The following is a 13,246-nucleotide window of genomic DNA, read 5'->3' on the forward strand; positions in this document are numbered from 1 at the left end:
ACTCCTGATGAAATGTCCCAGCAGATCACACTCAGTGAGGACCACAACAGGAAGCCCGGCTATCTCCTCACAACTGCTAATCCAGAGTTCTGGTTTTTCACTCTTACATCAGCAAATAGGAGAAAACTCTTATTTAAAAGACAGCAAGGGACAGAGCTGGAGAGATGGCTCAGCAATTAAGAGCACTGACTGCTCTTCCAGAGGACCTGAGTTCAATTCCCAGCACCCACATGGGCAGCTCATAACTGTCTGTAACTCCAGTTTCAAGAGATTTGACACCTACATACAGATATACATGTAGTCAAAACAACAATACAAATAAATAAAAAATAAATAAATGAATGAATGAATAAGACAGCAACAGACAGCAAGATGGCTCATTAGGCATGGTGGTCTGAATAGGAATGGCAGCCCCCATAGTCTACATTTAAATGCATAGTTGCCAAGGAGTGGCACTATTTGAAAGAATTAGAAGGTTTAGGAGGTGTGGCCTTGGAGGAAGTGTGTTACTGGGGGTGGAATTTCAGGTTTTAATGAGGTTTTAAAAGCCCATGCCAAGCCCGACCTCTCTCTCCTCCCCGCCCCCACCCTTCCTGCAGATCAGGATGCAGCACTCAGTTGCTGCTCCAGTGTCTGCCTGCATGCTGCCATGCTCCCCATCATGGTGATAAAGGATTACACCTCTGAAACTGTAAGCAAGCCCCAATTAAATGTTTTCTCTAATAATAATAGCCATAGTCATGGTGTCTCTTCACAGCAATAGAACAGTGACTAAGACAGAAGGTAGAGGCACTTGCTTGTCAAGTCTACTGACTGAGTTTGGTTCCCACAAGAGAGAACCAATACATTCAAATTGTCCTCTGACCTCCACACATGTACTAAGCCATAACACACACAAAATCAAATGAATTAAATGTAAAAGACACCAAAACCAAGTTGGGGACATATTTCAGTTGTAAGAGTTCATGTCTAGTAAGCACAAAGCTCTGGATTCCAGCCTTAGTATTAATACTACTACTCAACAAGCTGGGCGTTGATGGCACACGCCTTTAATCCCAGCACTCGGGAGGCAGAGGCAGGTGGGTATCTGAGTTTGAGGCCAGCCTGGCCTACATAGTGAGTTCCAGGACAGCCATAGCTACGTAGTGAGACCCTGTCTCAAAACAACAAACAAACAAAGGAAAAAACCACTCCACAAAACTGTGTGATAGAGCACTGCCTGCAATCCCACCACTCAGGAGGTAGAGGCAGGAGGATCGAAGTTCCATATCATCCTCAGTTACATAGTGAGTAGCTTGTGATACCATGTGACCCTACCTCAAAAAAAAAAGGGGGGGGACAGAACTGATCTTTGGTATAACCTACTGGTAAAGCATATACATTTCATTCACCAGGCCTAAGGTATGGTTCCCCAAAAATAAACAAGCACAGCATGGTGACACATGCCTGTAATCCCAAAAGCTAGGAGACCAAGGTTGGAGGACAAGTCCAAGGCTAGCCTGGGTTACAAAGCAAGACTCTGTCTGAGTGGCCGAGTCGACATTTGCACAGCGTCCTCGCGGCTATGGCCTGAGCCCCTTCGCACCACGTAAATAACTACGTGATTAAAGCCTACTTAGAACAGTGACTCTTCTGGGAAAGAGAAAGCTTTCAAAATAATTATGATCATTAAAGAGAAGTACACACATGAAACAAGACAGAAATTATTCAGAGGAAAAAAGACTGCAAGAATTAAAAACAAAAGCAGAGAAATTAGTAACTCCGAGGATTAAAATAGATGACGCCCAGCAACCGCAACCACAGTTTACATAAGAGAAAGAAACATCTTCACACAAGTTTGTGCATCAACCTTCACGGCAGCATGGATCACAGAGACAAAAGGAGAAACAACCCCAGTATTCATCAACTGAACTGAAGAGTAAATGTCTTATATACACAACAGTATCAGTCAACAATAAAATGGACTGAAATTCTGCTCCATGCAGTATCATGGATGAACCCTGAAATCACACTGCCATAGTTAGCTTCAGCTGTCAACCTGACACAACCCAGAGACATCTGGGGGTGGGAAGTACAGAGAAAAGCCTGCAGGATTGCAATAAACAAACAAACAAAAAGGGGTCACAGGGCCCAAAGCAAGATCAGACTTGAAGGACCAGAAACAAAATCAAGAGTGCAATGCCTTCAAAGTTGGCAAGGATCACCAATCAGCTATAATTCAATAGCCTACAAAATATAAAATAAATAAGAAAGTAGAAAAAAGGCTCTAAGAAAATGTCCCCAACCAGCATGAGGAACCAGACCAGTGGTTCTCAACCTGTAGGTCATGGCCCCTTTGGGGGTCAAATCACCCTTTCACAGGGGTCCCATACCAGATATTCTGTATATCATATATTTATATTATGAGTCATAACAATAACAAAATTACAGGGTTTTTTTTGTTTGTTTGTTTTTGTTTTTTTGAGACAGGATTTCTTTGTGTAGCCTTGGCTGCCCTGGAACTAACTCTATAGACCTGGCTGGTCTTGAACTCAGAGATCCACCTACCTCTGCGTCCCAAGTGCTGGGATTAAAGCCATACACTACCACCCCAGGGCAAAATTACAATTATTAAGTAGCAACAAAAATAATTTTATGGTTGGGGGTCACCACAACATGAGGCTGTATTAATGGGTTGCAGCATGAGGAAGTTGAGAACCACTGAACTTGACCAAACAAGCCAGCAAGCAAAGGTGGGGTGCAGATAAGCTGTAGAAACGATGCCCAAAGTCACCCTCTGACCTCCACACATGTACAATGACATGCATGCCACGCATACATGCACACAAAACAAAACAATTTTTGTTTGTTTTACAAAACATAGTTTTCCTGTGTAGCTCTGGCTGTCCTGGAGCTCACTCTGTAAACCAGGCTGGCCTCGAACTCACAGAGATCCACCTCACTGCGCTTCCTGAGTGATGGGATTAAAGATGTGCTCCACCACCAGATGGCTTAGCCATTAAAGGATAGACTTACAACCAAAAAAGAGAATACATTTTTTAATGATTGGTCTAGATATGTAGCTTGGAGGCAAAGCACTTGCCTAGAATCTGCATGGGATCGTTTAAATGGGTATGGTCCCCATGGACTCGTGTGTCTGAATGCTTGGCCCATAGGGAGTGGCACTAATAGCAGGTGTGGCCTTGATGGAGTAGATGTGGTCTTGTTAGAAAAAGTGTGTCACTGTGGAGGTGGCCTTTGATGTCTCATATATGCTCAAAGCCATGTCCGGCGTCAGAGTCTCCTGATGCCTGCAGATCAGGATGTAGAACTCTCCACTCCTTCAGCACCACGTGTGCCTGTGCGTGTCCCGCCATGATAACGGACTAAACCTCCGAAACTCTAAGCCATCCCATTAAATGTTTGCCATGGTCATGGTGTCTCTTCACAGGAACAGAAACCCTAAGACACTGTGCATCCTTAGGTTCAAATCCCTGAACCACTAAGTAAGGAGGAAAAGCTCTGTGAGTTCGAGGCCAGCCTGGTCTACAAAGCGAGTTCCAGGACAGCCAGGACTGTTACACAGAGAAACCCTGTCTCAAAAAAAAAAAAGTAAGGAGGGGAAGCAAAGGCATCGGAAGGCAACTTTCCCACAACACTCACGTGAGAGAACTCAGGCTGGGATGGGATGGGAAGTGAGCCTGGAGTGAAGACAGGCGTGCTCTGGGACACCGGTGTCGACACTTGCGGGGACACAGCAGGCTGAGGCGGGAGGAGGGGCTTTTCTATCTCCAATGCTTCGTCATCCTGAAGCTTCTGAAAAGTCTGCCCTCCTTCTTCAGGCATCACTGACATATCCATAGGCTCATCTGATTCCACACAGGAAAAACGAGTTAAGAAATGATCACAAACCAGTATTACTCATGCTCCAATTCTAACAGTAATTGTCACAGAAATTTCCATTCCTAAACAGTGTCCTAATTTTCAAAAAACTGACATGATAGTAGGTTGTGTCCCACTACCTCCCCGAGTGCACATGCATACGTGTGCACTCATATGGAGCTCAGAGGACGACTTTCAGGACTTGGCTCCTTCCATACAGGCTCCAGGGACAACACTCAGATTGGCAGGCTTTCTAATCAAGCACTTTTAATCACCTCACCAGGCCACATCTATTTTTAGACATAGATTAAAATGGTGTTTCATCTGAGGAAACCCACCCCACTCGTAAGAAATGAAAATTATATTGTCTCCTCTAAACCCTCCCAGTTTATCACAGCTCATTCTTACATCTTCTTTAGGAAGAGCCAGATTAATTTTTTCATGTTTGTATATGTGGTGTGCAGGTGTATGAATGTCTACATGTGTGTGGGTGCAAGCATGTGTGCACATGTTGGGGGGTGTCTGTGGAGGCCCAAGTTGATGTCAAGAATCTTACTTGACTCCTCCTAGTGTTGCTAAGCAGCTTTGCTCCATGGATCCCATCTCCACCTGCTGAAGTCAGATTAACCAGTAGGCCACTATGCTCTCCTAGCGTTTACACGGGTTCTCAGGACCCCCACAACTCCAGCAAGCACTCTGACTGGTGAGCCACCTCCCCAGCACTTAATGCCACCCAATTTAACGATTGATTACATATTCTGCCCCAGGCCTGGAAAGGGAATGAATCTGTCCATCACTCCGAGTCAGTTATCTAATGTAGGAACTTGCTGTAGCTGCAGGAAGTAGAGCTAAGTGCAGAGACTCACACCAGAACAAACACAGAGCTGCCAATGCCAGTCAACACTGGTTTATCTCAGAATCCCAACACAAAGGGGAAACACACAGCGAGAGCATAAAACACTGTTTCTGGGGCTGGGGAGATGACTTGGAGGTTAAGAGCACAGGCTACTATTCTTTGAAAGGACTTAGGTTCGATTCTCAGCACTCACATGGTAGCTCACTGCCATCTGTAACTCCAATTCCAGGGGATCCAACACCCTATGCCTTAGAGGGTGCCAGGCATACAAGTGGTACACAAACATACATGCAAGCAAAACACCCATACAATAAAACAAAATCTAAAAAACACTGTTTGTGAGCTAGCTGTTTAATTCGTCAGGCTTTTGACCCCTAACCTACGTGATCCTACCCACACCAGTCATAAACTACTTACTCTAGCTAGTTTTCCCCAGTTTACACTCATGTTACCTACTGCCTACAATCCAAATTCAGTGCCCACCCTGGCTGCTTGCTTGGCCTCACCCTCACATGCCAGTCTGATAAGATTTTGGGGTCCAGTGATACAAACTTTGATTTAATAATCCAAGATAGATGACAAAACAGATCTAAAAAGCATTCGAAAGTCCACACTGATGCACATATTAAGCAAATGTGTTAAATACAGCTAATGCAATGTTACATGGAAAAGAAAGAAAAAATTGAATCAGATTATATAATGATATCAATTGCATAAAAATATTTTTTCGTCTATACAGAAAAAGTTCTGAAAAACACATCAAATACTAACTATAATTAAACTGGATTGTGGTCCCTCAGATTTTTTTTTTTATTTCCTTCACATTACTCTCCTATTATCTTTCCAAATTTTCTACAGTAGGTATTGATTATAAACATAAAGAAAAAGCATTTTTCATACAATCCTTTTTATATGTTCACATTACAGATAGAAGAAATTAAGAAATTAACTTAACGCCGGGCGTTGGTGGCGCACGCCTTTAATCCCAGCACTCGGGAGGCAGAGCCAGGCGGATCTCTGTGAGTTCGAGGCCAGCCTGGGCTACCAAGTGAGCTCCAGGAAAGGCGCAAAGCTACACAGAGAACCCTGTCTCGAAAAACCAAAAAAAAAAAAAAAAAAAAAAAAGAAAGAAATTAACTTAACAATCTGAGTAGGGTTTTCGTAGACTGAAATCTCACCATTTTACCTAAAGATGTCACCAATTACAAACTGCTAGAATGCTATTGGTCTCCCTCGGTACCTCCAACTGAGAAAACAGACAAGCAGGGAGGGAAGCGAGGCTAAGCCTGCCCGTGTGGTACTTCTCAATACTCACAGGACTCAGCAGCACAGACCTCAGGCTGGCACAGGAGAACACATGTCAGGTAAAAACAAAGGTTTCAGAGGCAAGTGCCGGAGTTCAGATCCTAACCATATCACTAGTTATGAAATCGGGGATTCCATTTTCTCATGTGCAACACGGGGTAAATAACAGTGACTACTGAAGATTTCTGTGCGGATTCTCTGGGGGAAAAGACCCCAGAGATATTTGAGCAAATGGAAAGCAGCTATGACAGCACCTGGCATAAACTAAGTGTTTAATAAGTGTGAGTTATTACAGCCTTATCGGTGTGAGTAAAAAGAGTGCCAAGTATGTGTTACAAAGCTCAAATTCTAGCACTGGGGGGGGGGGGGGGAGAAGATCTCTACTTGAAGGGCAGCCTGGGCCACACAGCAAGACCTCTGTCTCAATCACAAAACAGAACAGAAGGAAAAGAAGAAACTGATAGACTTTGCAGCCGTTTACAAGTGGGCTGGGTTTAGAAGCTCTGTGGTAGAGTGCCGGCCTACCACGCTCAAAGCCCAAGACCAGAGCCCCAACGCCACCCAAATCAAGGCACAGTGGCACACATCTCTAATTCCAACACTCAGGAGGTAAAAGCAGGGAGATTCAAACTTCAAGGGCATTCTCAGCTGCAGAGGGAATTTGAGGAGAGCCTGGGATACATGAGACCATCTCTGGGGGTGGGGATACTAAGTCCTCAAAGGAGAAAGTAAGTGAACATTGTTACCACCTCCTTCAAGCCAGCCTTTGATTATTTTAATAAAAGCAAAAATAAAGAGCCCAACAAACAACTGTCGGTTTTCTCTCACTAGAAACATCATATCAGCATGTTACTGGAAGGCACTAAGTCATTAATCAATAACCAATCCAGTACTTCCCCATACTTACCTGGGTTCAGTTTTAAAAACAAAAAGTTCTTACCAAAGCACTTTTGTCAAAATTAAAATAGTGGAAGAATCACAGAAGGACCTATGCTTTTAAAAGGCAAAGAGCTGAGTGGGGTTTGTCCTAGGCCACGGCCTGGAATGAGGGAGGAGTCTCAGGAGCAGAGCTGCAAAGCTCAAAGCAGCGTGCATTTGGTGAGGCAGGAGAGCGCTGCCCCCCTCCCTCTCCTGGGCTGAGATGAACAGACACATCACGACAGCTCACCTTTTCTCCCTCCTTGCTCTGTGGGACTGCTAGGAACGATAAAAGGGGTAGGTCGGAAAGCATCAGGGGAAGGAGCAACAAGATCTGAGGAATTCCTTTATGTAAAGAGAGAATCACAGGTTATTTGACGGCAGCCAAGGGTTTGACATTTGCTTTGACTTAACGAAAATACCCAACTCACACACTTAACAGCATATATACTCAATAGCATGTCCCCTGAACAGTACCTGAGACTCAGACGGTCTCAAACACTGAGTGTTTTCAAGAGTAAGGGAAAAGGGAATGACTAGACACAAGGACATCATGATTAAGAAACAGGACAACCAAAAGCTGAAAACTAACTCACAGATCTGAGACATCAAAATTTTTACTTCATTTTTACATAATATGAAGAATGTGCACATTTTTATTTAAAAACAAAAACAAGCACAAAAACAAAAAGCAAACCTTTGTTTGCCCTAACTACTATTGAGTGAGACGACATCTCTCTCTGCTATACTGGCAAGTGACAGAAATGCTAGGAAATGGAGGAGCAAATGCTTGCCTCTGATGTACCGCATTCCTAAATGACAAGGAATTGCATTTCCTAGCCAAACCTTTAGCTACCACCATAAAGCCTCCAACGGAGATTACATGTATTACTTCAAACAGTTCACTAAGTTCTCACCCCAAAATTCCTAAGGCCTAGAATTTCCTGGATTCCTAAGGTCTAGTGTTTAGCTTTGAAAGGAATTCTGGTCTGAGAGGCAAGCTGGCTCTCCAGGCCATTTCAGGCTTACTTACGTGGAAAGACTGTCCTGAACAAGGGGCCTCTGACCAGACAGCTGCAGGAGCTGCAGGGTGGTGGCGGGTGTAGGAACTGGAGAACACCCACCTTCCTCCCTTGAAGGAGTAGAACAACCATCAGAAGCTAGTAGGGGAGAAAAGTTAGAGTTGTATTTACTTCTCAGACTGACATCACGGAGTGGGGGACCCACTGAGAGCTGCAAAAACAGCAATACCCAGCCTGTTACACTTCAGGGGGCAGAAGTCCTTTGGGGTGGTAGCAACTCAATGGGACATCACCAGAATGCAAATCGTGAGTCAACAGTAACCCTGCCCCACACCCTGTTTCAGGTTTTTTTTTTTTAATAAAGAACTGGTTAAAAGAGTCCTTGGTCCTTTCTACCATATCTAAGCATAGAGACGATAATGGCTAGAAACACACTTCTGGGCATGTATGAAGTGCTTATCAGATATTCTATCACAGTAATGAGAAAAATAATCCTGGAAATTGGTACCAAGAATTGGGACCCAGCCTGTCATGGACCTGACTTGTGGATTCCAGGCCTTTGGAGGTGGTTTATATGAGAAATGTAGAAGAGTTTGCAGATGTAGAACACAGTAAGCTGAGCTCAGTGGCCATTCTAGGTGAGAGTCTAAAAGACCAAAATGCAGCAAAAAGTAAGGACAAGAAGCCTGGCTCTCAAACTTGTGGAGGGGAACAAGAACTCTACTGGGAACTGAGCCACCGTGATACATTCTAGAGCTCAACTATGAACCACCCGTGATATATTCTAGAGCTCAACTATGAGACACCTGTGATATATTCTAGAGCTCAACTATGAGCCACCAGTGATATATTATAGCAAAGATCTGGCTGCACTGTAACCATGTCCTAAGAACTTGAGGCTGAATTCGTAAGTAATGGAACAGCTGGGTGTGGTGGCCCATGCCTTTACTCTCAGCACTTGAGAGGCAGAAGCAGGTAGATCTCTGTAAATTCAAGGCCAGCCTGGTCTACATAGCAAGTTCCAGGACAGCCAGGGCTATAAAGTTAAGAATCTGTCTCTAGGGAAGTGAAAAAAGGAATGGACTAATTTGCTTGACAGAAGAAATTGCATGTCAGGAAAGCACTGTGTCCATTCATATCAACAGTAAGAGAACAAATATAAGAAAAATGTGTAGTGAGTTTAAAGTTGTGGACATAGTACGGGGAAAGTCTCTGTAACTCTTAAATCATGCCATTGAAGAGAAACCTCTTCATGCATTTCAGGGACAAAAGCATGTAAGACCCACCGACTCATTTGAAAGGAGAAGAGCCTAAACAGACAATGCCACCACATGAGTTCCCTGCTGCAAAATGGCTGCCTAGGGAAGTGTTTCTCCAAGGGCACTTTCAAAGACAGAGGCCACTGCAACTGTGAACCAAGAAGGACAGGCTATATCTCAAGCCAGCAGAACTGGAGTACCATCCACATGGTACTGGTTTTGTAGACATGAAAGACGTCAAAGCAAGAGGGTCACTGAATCTGGCACCCAAGTTTCAGAAAGCTGCTGAGTCCAGGCATGTGTAGAGGGTTAGACTCCCTGCAACAAGGTTCTCCAAGACCACGAATGAGACTGGGAAGGTGAAGCCTACGCTGCCATAGAGAATCCAGGCATGTAAGAGAAGCCACAGCCACAGGACATCTGGCCAAGGAAAGCTACAGGGGAGCTAACCCAGAGAGAGGTCACCTCCGCTGAAGGCATCAGAGCCGGGGGAGGAGCATCCAAGGCTGTTGGAGCCCAGATGACTACGAAAAACCCAATCACATGGGTCTCTGTTTGCCCTGCAGGGTCCCAGTCTTGCTTTGCCCCATCCCTCCTTTTGGACTGGGAATACTGACATTATATATTTGAAGTATATAACCTATTTATTGGCTTTACAGGGGCTTGTGGTTAGGAGACACAGTCTCAGAAATACTTTAGATTTTCAAACGGTATTGGGGTTATTATGGACTATGGGGACTTGAAACAACTAAATGCAGTTGCAGTATGAGACGACAATGAGACTTTAGGGGATGGGGTAAAATGTTATGATCTAAAGTGATGTGTTGGTGTCAAGCTGACAAAGGGTGGAGCTGCCATGATTAATTTTGTCAACTAGGCTGCATTTAGAATCACCATGGAAACATACCTCTGAGTGTGTCTATGAGGGTATTTCCAGAAAGGCTTAGAGGACAGAAAGCACCCTCCCTGAATGCAGGCAGCCCGAATTCCAACCTCAGGGGCTAGGATCCCAGGCTGACTAAAAGGTAAGGGAGCTGCTGTCAGCTCTGCTTCCTGAGCATGGACACTGGGACCGGTTTCTCTGCCTACAGAAATAGCCTCCCTGACATGGTGACTACAACTCTCAACCTGGGAGACAAAAAAAAAAAAAGCAAAAACCCTCTTGTTGTTTTTAAAAGGTTACTCATTTATTTATTATATATTTATGTGTATGTGTGTATGCCTACAGGAGTTAATATCACTACATGCCTGTAGGAACCCATAAAGGCTAGAAGAAAGCATCGTATCCCTGGAACTAGGGTTACTGTTGATTGTGAGGGCCACGTGGGTGCTGGGAACTGAACCTCTCTCTGCAAAGGCAGTCAGTGCTCTTGACCACGGAGCCATCTCTCCAGCCCCAAAACCTTCCTTTCAGCTGTTTTGTCAGATTTTTTGGTCACAGAATGATAAAAATAACTACTATAGAGAGGAAAAGCCAGAATCCTTATACCTCTGCTTGGCTGCTCTTCTTTCTTGTGAGGCTTCTACAATAAAACAGCAAGCGAGCCTTTTATTCCAAGGTCTACCTAAGGTGAAGGAAAGCTCATGCCATGATGCAGATGGGAGAAGTCAAAACAATGCGCATGACAGACACCTGATGGTATGAATGCAGCAATTTTCATGATTAGCACCTGAGCCTCCTCAAAGGAGACAGAAAATACTAAGCACTAACTGTAAAGCAGCCACAGTGACTGACATTACTAAGCTCTCTATTGGCCCTTTCTCCTTACATGGAGAATACCAACGTAGACAGACTGACCTCAACTCTATTATCCCTAAGGGTAAGGAAATGCCTGAAGTTCACCCCGAACGCTTTAGGGTGCTGCTGATATCTTACACACCAAGCACCACAGGACTGCGAAGGACCCCAGGCTTCTCCCTCCCTGCGTTCACTGAAGCCTTCCTGCTGAGACTGTGGGATGGGGGGGACTCACAGGAGCGGGGAAACCATTTCCAGTCTACGCTAAGCTTTGTCCTTTCTTTAGACCTTAATCTGCCTTTTATGTCAACTAGTAAATAGATAAGTAAACTGCTGCCCAAGTGAGTAAGACAAACACCACAGTAAACGTGACAGAAGAAATGCCAACTCTGTCCATAAAACCAACTTTTACTAGATTCGCTACGATTTTCAAAACCTCAGTTTCTGAAAGAGTGGAACTGACATAAAATGCTGACTAGTAAATGTTCCCTCCTCACTGACAGTAAAAAGCCCTCGTCACTGACTAGCTAGGAATATATTTTCCTTCCATATCATACCTACAAAAAGTGCTTCCTGACTGAAAGAGCAGCCTCAGAACTAAAGTAAAACTTCAGGACAGTGAGAAGAGACGCTGAAGGAACAGTCTCCGGCCTACCTGTTTTTCCACTCTGCTCAAACAAGTCTTCCTGAGTTGACGAGACCTCGGGCTCGGAGGACGGCTGACCCTGCAGCGCCCCTCCCAGAGCCTCTGGGGCGGGCACCTGTTCCTTTGTCTCCACAGCTGCCACAGAAGCTTGAGGACTGGAAGGCAGATCTTCTGACCTATGAGATCCATGCCACCAAGGATGAAGATTGCTAAGTTCAAATGTTTCCCTCTTCCAACAAAAAGCTTCAACCTAACAACCCCAGCAATTCTCGCAGCTCTAATCGCCCTGACCTTCTAAAAGTGAAATGCAACCGCAAAGTCCTCAGGCGTTTCAACGCCTGTCTCCATCGCCCCACAGCCATACCTCTTTTCAGATTTGTGTCTGTTCCAACACTTCTGACAAGTGACTGAGTGTTGCTACAATCGTCTTTATACAAAATTGATGGGGCTTTTCTCCTCACTGGTGCCACAAATATATTTCTCTATTGCCTACCAACCTTTTCCAGGACTCCTTTACATACACTGCCCAACCAGGTGAAACTCACACTTCTGGCCCGTTGCCTTTTACTTTTTTTAACTTTTACTTATTCTACTTTACCCGAGGAAAAACGGAAAAGCAAGGCTAACAGGAAAGCCAGGATTACATACCTGTAATCCGGTGGCTGAAGCAGAAGGATTATGAGTTCAAGGCCAACCTGGGCTACATAGTAAGTCTGAAGAAAGCCTGGACTACAGAGTAAGATCTTGTTTAAAATAATAATAATAAAATAAAAACTTAACTGAAGTGAGAAGTTTCTAAAGAAAAGCCCAAGTTGAGCATGGTGAGATACATACCTACAATCCTCCCATTAGGAAAGTTGAGGCAGGAGGATTCTTTCAAGTTCAAGGCTAGCCTGGGCCACATAGCAAAACAGTCCATAAAAAACAGAAAGTCTAAAAAGCCATGACAATCACCTTTGCTGAGGACTCCATGCCCAACTTGCTACTGAAGGAAGTAAGAAAAGGATACTGAGTGTTTGCTCATCTCCCTTCAAATTGAAAGCATCCCAGTTTTCCTCTGCGACTAAATAGTCAATATAGTTTTGGATACAAGAATTACCACAAACTGAGTGTATATCCCCATCCCTACCAAGCTAAGAGCCAGGAACACTCAGAAAGATCTCTGCATCTAGCTACAGCATAAATTAACAGAAGAATGATACTTAACAACGCAAAGCAGTCTGGGTGCTTAAGAATACTAAAAGGTTTCCAGTATAATATCCATCTCTGTCTTATTCTTCCTTTCTTGTTTTGTTTTGGTTTTTGGAGACAAAGTTTCTCTATGTAACCCTGGCTGTTCTAGAACTCACCCTGTAGACCAGGCTGGCCTCAAACTCACAGAGATCCATCTGCCTCTGCCTCCTGAGTCCTGGAATCAAAGGCATATGCCACCACTGCCTGGCTCATTTACATCTGTATTAGCCCCAGAGATGCAAAATGGATCTCCTACAAATAGATAGTGCCTCTGATTACCCATACAGAGTGTCAACCAAAGATTAAAGCTTATAGTTACAGAAGAAATAATGCACCTTTGTAACAGGCCTGAATTATGATAAGTGTACTCAGTAAGACTGTATAAGCAACCCATATTTATAAATAACC

The 13,246-nt window shown here is 44.2% G+C and overlaps 1 protein-coding gene across 6 annotated transcripts in view; it reads right to left on the reverse strand.

The window, feature by feature from the left end:
• Tp53bp1 (tumor protein p53 binding protein 1) overlaps positions 1 to 13,246 on the reverse strand; it is a 93,556-nt gene that overhangs the window by 46,127 nt on the left and 34,183 nt on the right. For all 6 annotated transcript variants that reach the window (XM_028878699.2, XM_028878702.2, XM_028878701.2 and 3 more), the window contains 4 exons: positions 11,615 to 11,781; positions 7,974 to 8,100; positions 7,191 to 7,285; positions 3,643 to 3,848 (listed from right to left, as the gene is read on the reverse strand). In XM_028878699.2, coding sequence (XP_028734532.1) covers positions 3,643 to 3,848; positions 7,191 to 7,285; positions 7,974 to 8,100; positions 11,615 to 11,781 — 595 coding nt within the window. The remainder of the gene's footprint in view (positions 1 to 3,642; positions 3,849 to 7,190; positions 7,286 to 7,973; positions 8,101 to 11,614; positions 11,782 to 13,246) is intronic.

Source organism: Peromyscus leucopus, chromosome 4 (genome assembly GCF_004664715.2).
Source record: "Peromyscus leucopus breed LL Stock chromosome 4, UCI_PerLeu_2.1, whole genome shotgun sequence".
Taxonomy (NCBI): Eukaryota; Metazoa; Chordata; class Mammalia; order Rodentia; family Cricetidae; genus Peromyscus; species Peromyscus leucopus.